General features: G+C 35.3%; 2 protein-coding genes across 5 annotated transcripts; both read left to right on the top strand.

Moving 5' to 3' along the window:
• Window positions 337-5,754, top strand: LOC107639277. Of its 3 annotated transcripts, none has more exons than XM_021121112.1 (4): window positions 338-511; window positions 1,112-1,410; window positions 1,781-1,897; window positions 1,996-5,754. In XM_021121112.1, exons 1-4 carry the CDS (start codon window positions 367-369, stop codon window positions 4,144-4,146), a joined length of 2,712 nt encoding a protein of 903 aa, XP_020976771.1. In that variant the 5' UTR covers window positions 338-366; the 3' UTR covers window positions 4,147-5,754. The 3 variants fall into 3 exon arrangements, with proteins under 3 accessions (XP_016198247.1, XP_020976771.1, XP_016198246.1); XM_016342760.2 differs by having other exon boundaries at window positions 1,106-1,410; XM_016342761.2 differs by lacking the exon at window positions 1,781-1,897 and having other exon boundaries at window positions 337-511; window positions 1,106-1,410.
• Window positions 13,886-18,384, top strand: LOC107639278 (GPI mannosyltransferase 2). 2 transcript variants are annotated; one of them, XM_021121111.1, is made up of 7 exons: window positions 13,886-14,446; window positions 14,828-14,920; window positions 15,039-15,234; window positions 15,961-16,139; window positions 16,316-16,560; window positions 16,880-17,046; window positions 18,146-18,384. In XM_021121111.1, the coding sequence occupies exons 1-7, from the start codon at window positions 13,989-13,991 to the stop codon at window positions 18,233-18,235; spliced, it is 1,428 nt and encodes a 475-aa protein (XP_020976770.1). In that variant the 5' UTR covers window positions 13,886-13,988; the 3' UTR covers window positions 18,236-18,384. The 2 variants fall into 2 exon arrangements, with proteins under 2 accessions (XP_020976770.1, XP_016198248.1); XM_016342762.2 differs by having other exon boundaries at window positions 13,888-14,446; window positions 17,596-18,264.

Below are 19,896 nucleotides of genomic sequence, written 5' to 3'. Positions count from 1 at the left end.
TTAACTTTATGCATGTGGACCATGATACTAGCATATTAATACATTCTTTTCGTTAGAAACAAATAAAGTGAATAATGATGTTCTGAAAGCTAAATTAAAATATTTTCTTTTAATACAAACATATTTTTTAAAATAGGACATCTTTTAATTATATTAAATACAAAAATATCAAATAGTTTTAACTTTAAATTTCTTATAGAATAATCTCTAATAATTTTATTGAATATTATTATTATTATTATTTAGTAGTTACTATATATATATATAACTCCAAACGAGTCTTAATTACTCTATCACCTTGTTCTTGTTATTGTTATATCTTATCTTATTATCTGATTCTCCCTCTCCCATAAGAAATCATATTTAATGATCTTTATGAGTTCACCGTTCACCCATTTTTGTTTTTTGACGCAGCAAAAACCGCGATCACGTCACGTTCCCTTCCCTCCTCTTTTCTCCAAAGCGGCAAAAGTACCAAACCCTCCCTCCGCCACCATTCCCATCCCCATCGGTACGCTCTCTTCCTCTCTCTCATTGCCATTCTCACTTTTCTTCTTCTTCTTCTTCTCATCGCATTCCACGCTCCTTTGTTCTTCGTATCAATCAATCAATCAATCAACGTCCTACCTACACGCTCTTTTATCCATTGCCTCGCGCTGTTTGCTTTTTTCTTCGTGCTATTTTTTCTTATCAATTCATTGATTTTGTTCGCTAGTTTTTTCTGCTGCTCCGATCACTCTGTGAAGTAGGTTATTTTTTTTTCATTTAACAAAATTCAAAAAACGATTATATATTTTATTTTATTTTATTTTATTTTTAAAAATAATTGCTTATATACAGCAAATAATCATGCGTAAAAACAATGTTTAGGTTAGGTTTCTTTGATCTAGGTTAATTGCGTAATCGTACTGGACTGTAGCTGTTGTTGACCTAGGTTTGTGTCTGGATTCAAATTATTCATATATATTAGCGTTTATTGACAAAGATGTTACTGATTGTGACTTCGGAGTATAATGTTTGAAGCTTGGAAGGTGAATTCGTGTTTATGTTTAGTTGTGCAATACATTCCGTTGTTTTTATTTTCTAATGTGATAGCTTTATGTAGTAAAAGATATCAAATTATCAATGGGGTTCTATGATAAGCATAACAATGCTGCTGGAAAGCTACCGGATTATGGAGCGATCTTTTTGTCAAATAGTGCAACGAAGAGGGAATGTTTTAAGAAGGGACTTTTCGGTCTCCCTTCGTCTGCAATCCACTTTGTAGAGCAGATTAAGGCTGGCATGATTCTGTTTCTGTTTGAATATGAGAAGAAACAACTTCATGGGGTGTTCAAGGCTGCCAGTGATGGTGGTATGAATATCGTGCCTAATGCCTTTAGTTCGTTGAGGACTCAATTCTCTGCTCAGGTAAGAATCCATCCCCTTTCAGATAAGTTGGTGGGATTTGATTTGACTTCTATTTGGTGTGAATTTTGGGATTTTATGATGTGAATTTCTCTTTCAGATTTCATGTATGTTGCGAGTTTGGAGTGTTCTGTTTCATCCTTAGTTTCTCTTGTTTGTTCTTGCAATTGCAATGCGAATCTGTGTACTCTTTCTCTCTGTACTAGTCAAATTCTTCTATCAAAGAAAAAGATGGAATCCTTCCCTTTTCTCGTTTTTTGAGTTTAAACTACAGTGAAACATTCCTTTCATTTGATTTTCATTTGTGCAGTTTTCTTACTTAGGGTAATATTGTGGACTTGTGGTCTCAGTTTCTTATTGATGTACTATGTAGGTTAAGTTCATTCCAATATGGCATTGTAAGCCACTCTCACAAAGTGTATTCAAGTATGCAATCATAGAAAACTACTTTTCAGCCAACAAGTTCAACTTTGGGCTTTCTGAAAAGCAGGTTTGCTATTGTCTTGTAGATGATTAGTTTTGAATGAAATGTGAGTTTTCTTTGTAATGCAAATTTTACATCAATCTGGTTTTTGTGCTGTTGTGTAGGTCCATGAACTCCTACATCTGTTCAGTATGAGAAGGCTAGAACCAGAGATTCCTGAGAGATTATCATCTCGAATGAAAGACTTGAAATCAGAGTCATACCCAATGGGCAAATCTGGAAGATCTGTTGATCATGGAATGCATATAGAGTGTGTGAAAGATGATGGGCAAGGTGTGGATGCTAGCATGTCACCAGTAATGCAACATAAATTCCAAGGAGATTCTATACAATACTATGGAGAAGCTGAATTTAGATTTAATGCAAGTGGCAGTGCAACAAATAAGCAAGGAAGACCTGGTGAATTCTCAGTGGACACCTCAAGTGGATACATTGGCAACTATATGACATCATACGATGATTTTGGGTATGCTTCGCATGAGAAAGAACATTATATGGATATGCATTGTGGGCCAACCCTCTCATCTGGATACTCTAGAAGTCTGTCTGATAACATTAGAGTTAATGGTGATGGTGTATCAACGACTAGTAGGTTAAGTGAAGAATTGAGACAGACAGGTCAGAGAATGTCGTTTTCAGACGATAATCCTGGTTTACATCATTCCAGTACCAATTCAACAGACTTTTATGGCAAGCCTGAGTTAGAGCATAATTCTTTGATTCAAAATCAGCTGAGACCTACATCTGGTACAGTTCAGCCAATCCACCAACCGTTCAACAATTCTCGTGCAACACGTGGAGGTACGGTTTCTAAGGGAACCTTTCTGTACGATCCAGATTACACTCCAAGACCATCCCATTTAGAGCATAATTCTTTGGCTCAAAATCAATTTAGGCCAACTTCTGCTAAGATTCAACCTGTTGATTCATGTGTAACACATGGAGATGTGGGTTCTAAGAGGACCTTTCTGTATGATCCAGAATATCCTGATTTAAATTTTAGTCAGTCTTCATCTGTGAGATTTAACAATGGTCCGAACTCAATACTAGAGAGTGCTCTTCCAAGCAACTGTGGAGTGAATTCCTCGAGTAATCAAACATGTCTCATGCCTACAGAATTGAATGATATGAATAGATGCCACGATGTTGGCTATGACTTTCTAAATCATGGTCTGTATGGTAGAGACAGGGACTACTTGCCTTTCAATGTTGCTAGGAAAGCTGACCAGATTGCAGCTGAATCTGTTGTATATGAGGGTCACAATGATATTCCTTCCTTAAACTCGTCATCATCCCTTGTTCCTCCTTCAGATATTGGAAGCGACAGAGTAAATGAGATCTTTTCTTTGTTCCAAAATCGCAAATCATATTTGGGCGATGATGTCCATCCCATGTCATCTAGAGGAAATCTGGATCATGAGATGACACTGGAGAAGAATAATGAGTCATTTATTCCTGATGTTCCTTGGGCTAGTGAGGGTTATTTCCATGTCCAATATGATGATTCATTAGTTAATGAATATGATACTGAATGTTATGGTGATTGTCAAAATAGAAGTTTTGGTTATCCAAAGAAAAAAGTTAGTGTGTTTTCTCGCTTAACTTTCATGCAGGATGTTAACAAAATAGAAAAAAGGAACAAAGCATCATATGAGGGATATGGCATGGACACCTCAGTTGATCAAGTGATGGAAATGGTTCATCAGAGCCATCATCAATGGATGCTGAAAAGAAAGGCAACACCATTAGTTAAACGCAACATAGCTGAAAGTTTAAAGGATAAAACTCCAATCATTAGCTCCAGGATCAAGAGTGATTGCAGTTCAAAGGATAAAACCCCAATAATTAGCTCGAGGATGAAGAGAGATTGTAGTTTGAAGGATAAAACTCAAATTAGCCCAAAGATCAAGAAGGATTGCTCTGAATGTTCGACAAATGATGTAAGTATGGATTTGACTGCTGCTGCAAGTGGGGGCAATACCAATAAAACACCTATTGTGGATTTCAAGCGCCGTAGCAAAGTTAGAAAATTTAATGATGAGAGTGAGATCAAAAGTTCCAATGAGAGTGCCAATGGTGAGAATGTGATGCTTGAGCTGCCAAAGAGAAGGAAGTTGATACGACCTAATTTCAACAAGAATTCCACTCCTGATGACAGGGGCATTCATCTTAGAATGCCTCAAAATGTACAAGCACCATTTTCACATCAAAGTTCTAATTTAAATAATGTGTCTCAAAATGGCTGTGAACCTTAAAACCGATGCTGAAGGGCAAAAGTGCATTGCTTCTGAAGATTGTAGTACTCATGCCAAGGGATTTGTGTGTGGTGAAGGAGTAAGAGCAAGTGATTGGACTGCTGCTGGTAGTGTTCAATCAGAGTGTCTGGAGAACACTCAAAACCTGACTGCTTCTTCAGCTTCTTGCAAAGACCAGAGTTTCCAGAAAGGCTTACCTACAATCAATAGTATTGAGTCATATTCTGAATGGCAAAAATACATTGGTCAACCACATTCTGAAGATAAGAGTAGTCATGCCAAGGGATTGGTGTGCGGTAAAGGACTCAGAGCAAGAGATGGGACTGCTGCAGGTAGAGATGGATCAGAGTGTCTGGAGAGCATAAAAGACCTGAAGGCTTCTTTGGCTTCTTGCAAAGACCAGAGTTGCCACATCCAGAAAGGCTTACCTACGATGGATAGTATTGAATCAGTATTTCCGCAAATGGAATCATTGCATTCAATTTCTCAAGACCATCATGCAGATATGGTCATATTATCTGCTGATAGACGTGTGAATGCTGAAGAAGTAATGTCACAAGATGAAAGCTCCTCATATACTTTTGAAATAAAGGATGTCTCCGACTGTTTCCAGAAGTCTGATGATAAAAATGTTCCACATGAAAGTTCCTATGATATCAATGACAGCTTGCATCCAATTTGTCAAGAACATCATGTAGATGTGGTTGTATCTGCTGAAGGTACTAACATGGAAGAAGAAATTTCAAAAGATGGTGGCTCCTCCTTTACTATTGAAGACAAAAACAGATCAGAATTCTTACAGAACTCTGATCATGAAAAAGCTCCAACTGAGACCTCTTCTCATGTCATTGAAGCCTCTGAAGTGATGGACAGTGTAAAATCAGTATCTTCAAACGGAGAAGCACAGGATCCAATGTGTCTAGATCATCATGTAGACAAGATGAAATGTGCTGGTAGAGGTATTGATACCGACAAAGAAATTCCGAAAGATGGTGACCCCTCCCTTATTATTGAAGCTAAGGATGGATCTGGCTCTTTCCTGCACACTGGCAATGAAAACGGTCCAATTGCAGCTACTTTTCATAGCAAGGAGGGCTTGTGTATGACCGAGAGTGTCCATTCAGTGTCCCTGGATGCCGTCCATTCAACTTGTTAAGAACATGATGTAGATAAAGATCAAATGTGCTGCTGAAGACTGAAGCATTGACTCTTGAGAAGAAATGAGAGTGGCATCTCCTTGATCTTTTGCTACCGAAGTTAACGATGGATCACTGGCTGTTTATGGAAGAAATGAAGCTGCAATTGAAACGTGTAAAAAGATGATTTGGCTGACATCAAGCTTCATATTTCTCAATCTCAGATCCACTGGTATGAACTATCAATCACAAAATCAGGTGTAGGAGTAGGAAGTTCTGAGAATTTTGATATAGACCTGACTGATTTTCTTTTTGGGGGGAAGCTGCAGTGTCTAGTAGATAAAGTAGTAGTTAATTATAATCCTAGTTTCCGGTTTGCGGATTCGATTTGCTTCAACCACTGGAAATAGACAATGTTCTTTTGTTCCTTTGATAGTATATAATACATGTTATTATAGACTTCTTGGAGAAATTGATCGCAGGCTATCAAATTTTTAAACTCTAGTTTATGCCTTTGAAAATGCAATCGACAGTTGACAAACAAAGATGAGTTGAAAAAAGGACAAATTCATGTGTGGGAAGTGGGATCTGTATTTTTCTAGTTCAACCCAAACTTATTATCCGGTACTTTTTGAGTTGTTGCAATAATATTTTTCGACAAAATATTACAGCTCGACATTTTAATTATTAGTTATAATGCTTGTTATAAAGTTAACATGAATATATCTCTGGGGTAATTACATTTTAGACCCATAGGAAATTTTACACGAATTTATAAACTTGCAATTTTGATGACATTGATGTTGAAATATATTCATGGAATGTTGCATTCCACATACTTTTTTAATCAAACATTTAATCCAATTCAGTTCTTAAAATTATCAGGAATGGTTCAAGAGTTCACCAGATAAAAAATTAAATAAAATTTTACATCCAAGTCATAACTCTAACCAAGTATTTCAAATTTACGTGCGCACGTTTCATTGTCGTCGCTGCTGCTTCTTCTTTCAAATTCGTACACACAGGTTCTTTTCCTTTTTTTTTTTTGTTATTTTTCTCTTTTGTTATCATCATCACCAACAATACCAGCACCTCATCCTCCTCCTCTCCCTCTTCCTCCTTTTCTCATTTGAATTTCTTCTTCTCATTTCTTTTCCTCCTCCTCTTCTTCCATCATCATCACCATCATCATTGTTATTGTTATTATCATTTTCTTCTTATACATATCGTTGTTATCATTATGTTTAGTACTTGGTAACTATTTTTGTTCTCTTTTTTAATGAATGTTAGGATATAAATGTTTTTTTTCTTTTCACAGTATCCCCTAGCCCGACAGATCAAAAACTAATCCGCCGCGATACTGAGCTCCATTGAAGGGTTTGTCGATGGTCAATGGGTTGCTGCATGCATAAGGCGGGATTTGAACTCTCGACACTTGTTTAAGCAGGCTATGAGCTAACCACTAGACCAACCCAATTTGGTTTAAAGCCTTTTTTCTTTCACTGCAACATTTTGCTAACATCTTTATTAGTTCTGATTTTTTCTGGTGCCACATTAAATAATTTCGATTAATTTCTTAGTTTATTTGAGGTTGCTGAGTTTGGAAAATTGAAATAATGATCAAACATTATTAAAATATAAATAAGGAAATTAATAAAAATATTATTGAATGTTTATGTAATTGTGTCCAATTGGTTGTTTGATGTTGCTGTTTGTGTGCAGGAAGAAAAATTAGTTTTCTATTGGGCCAGTCAATACAAGCCCGTTTTGGTTGTCAAACAAACTTAGCTCAACAATAATTATTTACTTCAAGTGGCTAAACAAATTAAAAAGGATAGATGGCCCAAAGCCTTAGCAACCCTTTCGATGATCACAAAACCAAAGGGATTCAAATTGACAAAGTCTTCATGTCTTGGTTATTGGAACACAAATTCCAATTCAATTAATTGCATTTCTTGGTAACCGAAATTCTAAATTCAATTCAATTTAATTTGTATTGATAGCTTCCACCGAAAGCTTTCTTGCTTCCTCTCTTCTCTCTCTCTTGCTTCGGTCAAATCAATCACTCAAAAAAGAAGATAGAAGAAAAATGGAAGCCACAGAGAAAAGCCTATAAAGAAAGGCTAAGAAAGATTTTTTCTACAAAAGGAAAAATCTGTGAAGAAGGGCCAAAAGATTTTCTTGCCATGAAAGGAAAGAAAAGCTTCAGTCAGGAAGCAAATCTCTCTTGGTAAAGGAACAATAGAAAGTTTTTTCCATTTTTGTGCTTCAAAGAAGATGTAAGCCTCAGAGTCTTTAGCTGGAAGAAACAAAAATGGAAAGCATGAAGCCAGCATGGGTCAGATGCTCATCAATGCTCAGAATCAATTCTTAGGGCCAAAGTCAAGATCAATGGCCTAGATTGAAGAAGATGGATGAAAAATGATGAGAGAGGTACATGCAAGCAGCTTCGGGTTCCCTCTCTCTCCTCTCTGTTTGAACCGCTGCTGCTCTAAGGTTGGAGAAGAAGCTGCTGGATTGGTTGAACTGGTTTCAACCTTGGAAGCTTCACCCTTCTATATTAAGGGTGAACGGCCAAGGGTTGAGATCAAGGAGAGAAAGTGAAAAAAGCACAGAGTTTTCATAGCTATCCTAAAACTCTCTGAGTTCTTCTCCTTCAATGGTGTTCATTTTATTTTCTTTTTCTTTGTATTGTTTGTCTGAGTCTCATGGTGAAAGGCAAACATGGTGAGATTTGTAAGAAAAAGCCAGTGAGAGATAAAAGGCAGTGAGCAATATTAGAGAAAAAGCCATATATGTCTCAGAGTTTCTTTGTACATCTATCTGTTGTGTGTCATGATCATGTGGGAATTTCCTTGCAAGTTGGGTTAGCACTTTGTTGTTGAAAGCTTAGTTTGAGTCCAAATCAAATTCAGATTAGGGTCTGAATCTGGATTGTCCTAGATAGGATTGGGTAGATCCTAGAAAAGAATTGGTGTTTGTAATCTTGAAAAAGATAGTAAAATTCCATTATTGTTGTGATAGAGACTGGATGTAGGCTACATTGCAGCTAGTAGCTGAACCAGGATATATCTGGTGTCAATTCTTCTTCTCTGCTTCTTTTTTGTTTCTGGCTCTTAGGAGATAAAACGAAAAATGTCTCTCAACTTGTTACGAGACAAAAGTGAAAATATCTCCTGAAGTTTGTTGAAAAAGTAAAAGTAATATTCTGGGAAAAAAGAAGCTAAGATTCAACCCCCTTCTCTTAGCCACTGATTACCATCAGAGGTTCATTTGGATCCAAAAATGAATTTGATGTGTTTTTGTTGATGATTAAGTCTGAAGGTTCTTGATGGCCTAGATAAAGGGGGTTGAATCTATGACTTTCTTTTAACTTTGATTAATAAAGCCTTAAACCAGAAAATGTGATTTGGCTTCTGTTTAGCCAGTGTAGTGGATTATGCAGGAACAATTCCATTTTGTCTCATAAAACCAGAAAAACAAAATCAGAACAGAAAGAAAGAAGGTGACACAGCTATATATCCTGGTTCAGTTGCCGTGTGGAATGCAATCTACATCCAGTCTCCACCACAACATTGGTGAAATTTTCACTATCTTTTAAATATTACATACACCAATTTTCTAAGACTCAACATAATCCTATATGAGACACATCAAGCTTCAACATAAACTTGATTTGGTTATGTAACTATCTAAACTTGACATACTAAGTTCTTATCCAACTTAGTAAGGGATATCTTTCAGGTACAAGACTCAAAACAAATTACAACAAAAACAAATCTGAAATTACTCATGACTTTTCTGTCAAGCGTTTCTCTCAGCCTTTTCACTTAATGACTTTTTCACAATGCCTCTCTTTCTTGCCTTTTACCACTCAATGAATGCAAAGAAAGATATAACATTGAAACAGAAATACAAATAGTAAACCATGAAGGAGATGATGATTCACAGCCTTGACTCTATGCGCTGAACCCAACTTTTAAACTCAAAATATTGTTCTTCATCTTGGCAAAGTGCTCCCTTTAGTGTAGGTGCAATACTTCCAAGACTTCAAACTCAGTTTGTGAGGTTACACACTTTGCTCTCTCTCGGGTTCTCTCTCCTTGGTGTTCAATTGAAAACCAATTTTCTTTTTGTATCTTGTTTGAGCCACGGCTAGGGTTTCCTTCCAAAAGTCAATTTCTTGATCCTTAGGCTAGCTGAAATCTTCTCTTCTCTCTCTTTAACCCAAAAAATTAGAAATTTGGAATCAGGGTTCAGCCTCGTAGCAAACATAGCAGCAACATAATTTATATTTTTCAACGAGCTTAGCAAAATTCAAACCTTTATATTTGTACTTTGCCTCCAAGAAATATTTTCAACCATTGATTTAAAGCAGAGACACTTTACTACCACTTTCTTCATATTACCTGAAATGCTGGTGCAGGAGAAAGAAAAAAAAAGTGAAGCAATTGACTTGCATGCAAATGGAAATAAATTATCTTTAACCTCTGAACTTGCTTAGCATGCTTTTGATTATCTTGATTTGACATTATCTTGCTTGATTAGCTTTTCTTTTCTTCCTCTTAAATGCTTGAATGGAAAAGTAAAACTCGCTCTCTTTCTTCTTGTGTTTACCCGAAATGAACTTGTCTGAAACTCAGCTCAGGATAGCTTTTCTTTTGTTTGGATGTTAATGGGCTTGGTTAGTGAATCATTTTCATTTAGCTGCTTCGGATAATTGGGTTTCATAGGATTGGACTGCAATAAAAGCAATTTGGGCCTGCACACTTGAACCACATCATCAAAATCCACTTGAGTTATTAACCCAAATCAATCATGTTTGTCTTCATCAATATGTTAATTATTTTTCTAACTCAACAAAGTCTTTTTGACTGCTCGTTCAAATTTGAACTAATTTTGGTTCATTTGTGAATTAACTGAGGTTCACTTGATGCTGCTGTTAAGTATTAACCAAATTTTTTATTCTTTACAGCCAAAATGACAAAGAATACCATCTTAAAAAAAGAGAAGTCATCCCAATCATCGATAACACACCTGGACTACAAATGAACCGAAATATTATTATAAAACAACACTGATTTTAGCAAAGAAGAATGAAATTATTCATTACCACTTGATTCAATTGCATTAGATTCCATTCTATTCCATTCAATTTGTCTTGAAAGTCATCCTAATCTTTGGGACAAATTGTTCATCGACAACATCTGGGCTGCAAATGAACCGAAATATTATTATAACAACACTATTGTATAATAACAAATGAACTGAAAATTATGCATTCTATAAACTCAAAAACTCCTGCATTATATCCAAAGTCAAATTCATAAAATGTGTCGCAATCATTATGTAATTTTAGTGCATTTCTGAGTTAATTGTGTTGCAATCACTTTAATTTCGGTGCATTTGGTCTCGTTGTCCTGCACAATTCAAAACTCTTATTCCTTCTCCCCCTCCTCATCTTCAGCTTCGTCTTCTTCTTTTTCATCTTTTTTTCTTCATCTTCTCCTTCTTATTTTATTTTCTCAAAATTCTTTTTGATTTACTCTCTTGAGAGTAATAAAACCAAGAAAAAAAGAAAAAATATAAAAAAAAGAATAAATGACTATAAGAACATGAAAAAGAGGAGAAAAAGAAGAAATAAAAATAAAACGCAGCAACAACATCACCAATAATATTCTCCACAATTAAAGACTTTGTTTAAAGTGTTATTTAGAAGTAAAATTATTTTAAGAATTATATTATTTGATTTTGATTTATTAAGAAAAGGACTGTGTTTCGAGTTGGATTTATTAAGATAAGAATTATGCTTTGAGTTTGCCTTATTAAGAAAAGATTTATACTTTCAGTTTGATTTATTAAGAAAAGGATTATATTTTGAGGTCGATTTGAGGAATCATATTTTGAGGAGTTTTAGCGAATTTACAGTATTTGAGTTTGATTGGCAAAGAGAGATGATTTTGAGTCTTTTGAAAAATTATTGAACTTGAGAATGAAGTTGTAAGGGAGCTTTAAGCAATTATTTCAAATCTGAGAGTTATGCTTTTGGGATTTCCTACGGAATTGAAGAATGAATTTTAAAGATTAATTCGAGACTTTTGATTTGGTGAAAAATGAGTTTTATGAAAGAGAAATGGATTTAACTTAATCTTTTAAAAGAGATTTTGATATTTGAACTTTTGGGGTAAGATGTAAGGATTGTGATTTTATCCCACTTGCTCCCAGTTAGTATTTGAGCTTCCTGGGTAGATGCAAGGGTTGTGACTTAGTCTCACTTACTCCGGGTCAAGATTTTAAAAGATTGTGGTTTTGAATGTAATTACTGACTGGAAAGGATCGTGGTGGTATACCGCTTATCCAGTATTGAACATGTTGATTAAGATGGATTGTGGATATAAATGATTGTGTGTAACTTATGCACTTAGCAAGGATCGTGGTGGTATACCGCTTGTCCAGTGTAGCAATTGACGTGGGGATCGTGGTTGTTTACCGCCCACGCATATTGTGGGATCATGGTTATTTACCATCCACAGATTTTTCAATTGAAAATGTTTGTAGGGATCGTGGTGGTGTACCACCCACCAGGTGAGAATTGTGGTGGTGTACCGCCCACCAGTTTTTAAGAGGATGATATCCGAGTTATATTAGCTACCGGGTGTGTTGGGCTTGGCATGATAACCGGCACGTGAGCTCATGACTAGTAGGACAAGCATGCATCATTCGCATTTGTGTGTATTATTTTAGTGTGCATCTTGTATTTAGCTTGTCTATTTGAATAATTGTACCTAAATGCTAATTGAACTAATTGCTTTAACCGTCCTCTCTATTTGTGTATTCCTTGTATTGTTTTGTCTGTGCTTGAACAACTGAGAGATCCCTTATGCTAGCAGTGGTGACGCTGAGGATTGTTCCTGATGTGGTACTAACTGTAATTGTTCTCTGATTGTATTTGCCTTGTATTATTTGATGCCAATAATTAATTCTATTTTGAGACTGAATTTTGATCGTGATTTGATTTTAGTTGGATCGGAGGCCGTGTTTTGACTTGATATGAGCCAAAGACCGAGTTGATTATGTTTTGGGCCGGAGGCCATGATTTAATTTTGTATTGGGTTGGAGGCCGTGAGTTGATTTGTGATGGACCGGAGGTTGTGATATGGTTTTTGGACCAGATGCCATGATTGGATGAATCAGTGGTAAGTTTGGTTAGTGTGGTCCTTTGGTCTATAGTAAAACTCTTTGGTTATTATGTCTGATTTGCTTTTATAAATTTAAAATATGAATTTGGATTTTCGGATAATTAACCATTGGTTTTCAAAAAGATTCATAAGACAAGCAATAATCACTGTATTTGAAAATAGTTTTTTTTTTAAATATCATCTTATGACAATTGTTAAAAACATTTTACTGAGAACCAATGAGGACGATAGTCTCATCCCTACAGATTTTTCTTTTCAGGATGGACGAAGAGTTTAAGGAGTTTTTTTCTCCTCGCCTTTATTATTATATCCTTGTAAGAGGTATAGGAGTTGTGATGATATGTATGTTTATAATATTCGTAAGTTACTTGTACACCAAATTAGTCCCTTCATAAGTTATTTCTCATTTTTTTTGTAAATTTAAAATTCTCAATATTTTTTATATATTAATTTTAATTATATTTTTTATTATACAAGTTTTATAATAAAATTTTTAATTAATAATTTTAAGTTATATCATTAGAATACGTGTTAGCTAAATGCAAAACTTTATTATTGCCTCTTGTGTTTATTTGTATCTATTTTAATACTATTTAAGCCATGGTTAAAATAAGTGCTTATATTAATTAATAGTGTAATATATGAAAAGGCCGCCTAGCTAAGTTATAGATAAAATAAATTATTATAATCGACTGTATAAATCTATCTTATTAATTTAGTGAAAAGTCAATTATATGGAGAATCGGACATTCTTAATACAGACGGAAATTATGAATTTATATTAGTTAATAAGTGCCTTATCAAGTATTCTTAAAATAATTATTAAGATGTTAAATATTAAAAAATTTGTATTAAAAAATATTATTATATTCTTAACTTACACTTTTTACTATATCATTATTAATATCTTATATAATTTTTTAATAAAATATTGTAGAAAAAAATTTGTATAATTAAAACTAAAATTTTAAAAATATTTTATAAAATGACTTATATTTAAACAACTTGTAAAAAGATAAAATCAAAATTAGTATATTTAAAGATATTAAAAATTTTGAATTTATAAAAAAAATAGAAAAATTGATGAAGGGACTAATTTGGTCATGACATTCAATTTTATGGACTAAAATGAGTCATTTGATGCAAAGTAAGGTATTAATTTAGTGTATATGTAACAATGACATAGTGGATGACACGCCATGAGGTGACACGTGTCACTAAAGGTTTACATCATCATACCATGTCAGTGCGTCATTAACAAAAAATAGGCCAAAAATTAATATGATGCAATTTTTTTAATCTAAAAGACGTAATTAGTGTAATTAGAATTCCAGACATGATTTTAGTACACAGTGTCAATCTCAAGAGCCACTTTAAAAATTTAGGCTACTTTTACATAGAGTGAAAAGACAAAAATACCACATCTCTTCACCACTACTCCACCAGCTTCTTCTTCTCCGATATTGCAGGTGTTCAACGAAGTAAGATCATCCATCCCCTTTCAAAAATGGTGCTTCATCCTCCTCCTCACCAACACGAACAATTCATACTCAAATCAGCACTATACTCCAGACTCCTGGTCTTGTCCCTAACCATCACATGGCGCATTCTAGCATCCCCTTACGACAGCTCCGCACCGTTGAACCTTCCCTGCCTCACCGCCAACCACACGCACACTCACACTCTTCCCCAATCCCAAACCCTATTACTCCCCAAACTCGCTTCCGCACTCGAAAATGGCATCGTTTGGGACTCCGTCTACTTCGTCCGCATCGCCCAGTGCGGCGGTTACGAGTACGAGCAGACCTACGCGTTCTTGCCGCTTCTCCCGATCTCCATTTCCTTCCTCTCTCGCTTTCTCTCTCCAATTTTCGCCCCCTTTGTTGGACACAGAGCAGTTCTTGCTTTCTCCGGTTACCTAATCTGCAACGTCGCTTTTGTCTTCGCAGCTCTTTACTTGTACAGGTTAGTTGTATGCGAAGCTTGTGATTATAGAAATCATATGCTGATTAGTGTGAATTCAAGGTTAATATCAACTGATTTATGAGTTCAACAAGTTTTGAACCTCTCGGATTTCAGTTTAGCTCATGATCAACGGGCAAAAGAAAAAAAAGACGAAAATTAAAAAAATAATATTTTTTTAAAGCAGGCAGAACCAAATTTTTTTTTTCCCTTTTGTTTTTCCATAGAGTTTATTAGCACGCATAATCATATTTAAGATATTAGATGAATTTTCAAGTAGTGTGCAAGAGAATTGACTCTAATGGATTATACAAGCACAGCCAATGTTTTGTTGTGTGGGAAAAGGGATGATGCTTACTGTTGTTGTGGTTATAACTGTTGCAGGCTTTCCATGATTATCTTGAAGGACCCTGAAATTGCATTACGGGCTACGATTTTGTTCTGCTTTAACCCAGCCTCAATTTTTTATTCATCAATGTAATGCTCACAACTCTCATTCTTACTCTGTGTTTATGTTTAGTATTTGTTTGATTCTTTCTAGGCCTTGATCCTAGTTAAGCAGAACTTATATTTTGGTTTTGATTTGTAATTGCAGATACTCAGAGAGTCTGTATGCCCTCCTTTCTTTCGCAGGGTTGTACTATTTCGTAAAGGGTGGGAATAATTTAGCCTCTCTCTTTTTCGCTCTCTCTGGCTGTGCAAGGTCTAATGGGGTGCTTAATGCTGGTTATCTCTGTTTTCAGACCATGCATCGGGCTTATAATGCTATGTTTCAGCAAAAGCGCACTGCTGTGAGTTCCTTCCGCTTCTTCTCTGTTTGAAAATCCATCATATCAGTCGCTATGTTGTTGCTTTTCCTTTGGGAGAGGGTTTTGGAAACTTATATTTCCCTTTGGTCATTCCTTTCAAAAGATTGTGTCCATTTTTAACTTAATTATGTAATGTACAGATATTGGCCAAGTCTTTTTCTTTTTGCTGACGGGTTGCTGTCTGAGGTGCTTGTAGAGTTGCAAAAGTATGATATTTTATGGTGAAAGAGAAAATGAAGATAAATCAATGAACAAGGCTTCTAGCTATTAGTTGATGATATATAGTTACTTGGCAATTAAGATATATTAATTGATGATATATGGTTAACTTAATTAATAAGGATTGCAGATAATTATGATATTCAAGACAATTGAGGGGAAATGGGTGGATCTGTGCTTAAAAGGGAAGAAAATAATTTTGAGTTCTCCACAGTTTTGTGTTGTTTTGTTTTGTTTTGTTTTTCCCCCTCACGTCTAGACAGTAAATATACTGGGTGAGAAATCAATTTCAGTTTCACTTAGTACGGGCCTTCAACATGTCTTACAGAAATACTTTTAGACTTAGTACCTAGTCATAAGTCATAACTCAGGTAGTTAATATTCTAGGATTGGTTCCAATGTCTACTGGAAAGAAAAAAAATTGTCCAGTGTAGTTACCTTTTATTCTTAACTGGAATTCTTGATTGATTCTTTTTGTCATGGCGACAGTTGGCATTGGGGACTGTTATTGCTGGAGCTTTACGTAGTGTGTTCGTTTTTGCTCCATTTGTAGCTTTCCAAGCTTATGGGTATTACAATATGTGTAAAGGACGGCTTCCTGATGAATTAAGGCCTTGGTGCAAGGCGAGGGTACCATTGCTTTATAATTACATACAAAGTCATTATTGGTAAGTTCACTCATTAAGTTAAAAGATTCTTGCTAATTTAAATTACCAAAGTTATGCTATTGGCTGAATTATTATTCTCTAGTGTCTTTGCAGCCTGATATAATATTTTATCTGTAGTCCATAAGGATTTTTAAATATTAGATGTTCCATTGAAGTTCTTAAGTTTTATTTTCCAGGGGTGTAGGTTTCTTGAAATATTTTCAGTTGAAGCAGTTGCCTAACTTTCTTCTTGCATCGCCAGTACTGTCTGTGGCACTTTACTCTGTTGTCTATTATGCTAAATCAAGGCCTGAGAACTTCTTCTCACTGGGTTTTCGAACTTCTATTGAAGAGAAGAGCTCTGGAGTTGTGTTTTTGTCGGATGATTTTTATAGGTCCAAAAAAGCTGGCAATGTGGATAAATCTTCTGTTAAGGCCAAAGGTATATTCGTATAGATAACATTGCAAATGTTGCATACTTGGCAGTACATTGCTATGTGAGGAATGGTGCTAAATAATTCACTGAATGGGTTTCACATTTAAATCCAATTTCACTGTTTCTATTTAGTGCTGATATTTTTCTAATTCCTTTGCATATTTGGTGCAACCATTTGTGTTAATAATCTTTTCTTAATTCCTCAATCCATTTTTCTATACATTATATACATAAGTGCATAAAGATATTGCAAATTTGGATGTATAATCATAGATCAAATTTTACTGTCATTTCATCTATAACACCATCCATACTCTCATAACAGAAAATTCCAATCTTACTAAGAGAAAGAAGGTGACTGAAGGAGCTGTTGGTGAAGTTCACATGGCTGAGCCAGCAACTAGGCCAGGATACTTTTCTGCATGTGTACTCCCATTTGTATTGCACTTGGCATTCATGGCAGCCACAGCTTTCTTTGTCATGCATGTACAGGTTAGTGCCAACTGTGTTGTTGAACTCTGCTGCTGTTTATCATGTTGAGAGACCTGAATACGACAAACTGACCAGCATCATACATGAGGCTTTGTTAATCATTGTGATTTGTGGAGACCTGAACCTGACTATTGTTAAATATGCGAATTGATTTTTTCCGCCAATAATTACAAAAAGCCAATGTTCAACCCCCAAAATAGCGCAGAGCAGAGACCGAAATGAATGACAATAATCGCAACAGAAAAATATCAAGATAGCATTAGCTAATACAAAAAACAGCCACATAGTGTAACTAAAATATCCAGCCATGCAGGTATGATGGTAGCAAGGAAAGTAGGTGAAAATGGAGGAATGATTGTGGCCAAAAAAGAAAACTTCACAGTATTTGGATGCGAGAAATCTCTAGAAAGATCTCTCTGTCATTCCTCCATATTTCTGTCTTATCACTTTTACTTTTGTCAAATCTTTTTGCTTCTTGGGAATGGCTGAGGTCAAGTGTTGTAATTGTTACTAATGTGAAATTTTCTGGAACTGGACATATAATGACAGGTCGCGACCCGGTTCCTGTCATCAAGCCCACCTGTTTATTGGTTTTCTTCGTACATAATGGCACATCCTACCAAATACCATAGATGGGGATATGTGATTTGGGCATACTCTGCTGCATATATTTTCCTTGGCAGTTTGCTGTTTTCAAACTTCTATCCTTTTACTTGATAGCTAGAAGTAGAAGATATATTCAGCTTTTCAATCTCATACACGGAAGCACATAGGCATAGCTTGCAGATCCTGAATTTTGCACACTAATTACTGTGTTGCTTTCCCATGGCTGGGCTCGGCGGGTGGCTATTTGATGCGTGCGGAAGCAAATTACTCTGCCTTATATTTGCTAACCATTTATAATCCTATATGATATGTTTTCTTTTTTCTTTCTTATCCCTCCTTTACCTCAACACAGGATTTAATTTTCCTGGTGATTAATCTTCACTAAGTCCAGCTTTGTTCTAATTATATGTTTCTTTCTATCTAGTTATGTTTTGAAGTGTATCATCCTTTCATTTCCAGTGAGTAGTTTAATGCCACAGATCATTTGTAACAGGTGAAATACATTTTGTTCTGCCATTGCTTTACGGCGGATTGGTTACGATTATTAGAGGGATACATTTTGAAAAGCAGAAGCATAACTTGAAGAAGCATATCAAATTGATGGTTTATTTATGTTTGACTACGAAAAGTATGAGATATAATCAATGATAGCACCTTGGTATCCACCTCCCTTGGTGTAACTTCCGGATCCATTCCTCATGATAGCCTTTATGAATTGTTCAATACGCCGCATCCAAAGCTTTTTATTTATTTATTATGATAATTTATGGGTTTACACCTCAATTCTAATATAGAATAAAAATTTTATGGGTTTCTGAATAGATTCTGATATGAATTGAGAGAGAGATTGTAACAGAAAGAAAGAACTGAATACTGTGTATAGTATCTTGAGTTGAGGTTTACAAGATGAGATACAAGCTATATATAGTAGTTGAGTGTAACGGCTAGTCAGTAAAGGAAAGTCATAACTGACTGATAATAGATTCTGGAAAAGGGAAGATTCAGAAAAATGAGTTGTTGGCCTGTTCAGAGGTATCAACCAACTAACGAAGAATCCGTTTGACTGATTTTCAATCAATAAGAAGAGGCTTTTGTGTATATTGACTGACTTTATTTACTGCAAAAGCAAATTCTGGTCTTGTTGGAGTGCAATACTGAAAAGTACTCACAACAAACCTATAATGTGTTGGATCTGCATACGCCTCTAATCCATAGTGAGATAATTTCTCACTAGTTATCATAGAAATTAGAACAGGCTTTGCATCCAACATTCCAGCTCTAGAAGGAGCTCTTTTATGTATTTACTCTGTGAAAGATGGTATCTCCAGAAGCTAACTTTGTTGCCTCAATCGCAAGGAAATAATTAAAAGTGCCAAGAGTTATTAGAGTAAAAACAGCATTTAGTTTAGTCATGAATGAAGTAATAGCATCCTTATTATTCCTGTAACTAAAAACATCATCAACATAAACCATGACATAGATAGAAAAAGTAGATCTGTGCTGAATGAACAATGAAGGATCTGATTTCGCATAATGAAATCCAAACTGGCAGAAAGAGTGATATACCAGGCTCTTGGGACCTCTTTAAGACCATATATAGCTATATTAAGCTTGCAAACCTGTTCTGAATTTGCTGAACCAAAATCCGGTGGTTGCCTGATATAAACATCCTTATGCAATGTGCCATTTAAAAATGCATTGTTAAGATCATATTGCAAGATAGGCCAATTAGAGGATATAGCTATAATTAAAAGGACCCGAATTGTCCCTGGTTTGGTAACATGACTAAAGACTTAAGTAAAATCAACTCCTTCAATTTGATTATTTCCTAAACCCACTATCTAGCTTTATATGTTAAAACAGCACCAGTAGGAATTTTTTTGTGTGGAAAACACCCATTTTGAACCTATAATAGTGCTATTCGGGGATGGAGTAACAAGAGTCCATGTGTTAGTATTATGTAAAGCCTCTAATTCAGCAAGCATGAGTGATTTCCAGTGAGGAACCTGTAAGGGTTTCTGGACAGATGAGGGTTTGGTTTGAAAAAATTCAGAGTCAGTTTGATGGTTAGGAACAAGTGTGGAGAAGGCCTTGGGTTTTGAAATACCAGATTTTGACCTTGTAGTCACTGAGTTAATGTTCTTTGAGAAGAAATAGAAGAATTACTTGGAAGATTTATTTCTTTCCCACTAGTAGGAATAGATGGAGAAAAAGAACTAGTAAACTGACCAAAATTTGATACAT

This window comes from Arachis ipaensis, chromosome B04 (genome assembly GCF_000816755.2).
Source record: "Arachis ipaensis cultivar K30076 chromosome B04, Araip1.1, whole genome shotgun sequence".
NCBI lineage: Eukaryota > Viridiplantae > Streptophyta > Magnoliopsida > Fabales > Fabaceae > Arachis > Arachis ipaensis.
This window is presented reverse-complemented; position numbering and strand designations above follow the sequence as displayed.

Bases quoted from the DNA above. Each gene is read 5' to 3' on its own strand.
- LOC107639277 (XM_016342760.2), top strand. From the start codon at position 367: ATGATCTTTATGAGTTCACCGTTCACCCATTTTTGTTTTTTGACGCAG. The intron at 512-1,105 runs GTACGCTCTCTT...AGCTTTATGTAG, and splicing joins CACCATTCCCATCCCCATCG to TAAAAGATATCAAATTATCA. The intron at 1,898-1,995 runs GTTTGCTATTGT...GCTGTTGTGTAG, and splicing joins TTGGGCTTTCTGAAAAGCAG to GTCCATGAACTCCTACATCT.
- LOC107639278 (XM_016342762.2), top strand. From the start codon at position 13,989: ATGGTGCTTCATCCTCCTCCTCACCAACACGAACAATTCATACTCAAA. The intron at 16,140-16,315 runs GTAAGTTCACTC...TTTATTTTCCAG, and splicing joins TACATACAAAGTCATTATTG to GGGTGTAGGTTTCTTGAAAT. The intron at 16,561-16,879 runs GTATATTCGTAT...CTCTCATAACAG, and splicing joins ATCTTCTGTTAAGGCCAAAG to AAAATTCCAATCTTACTAAG.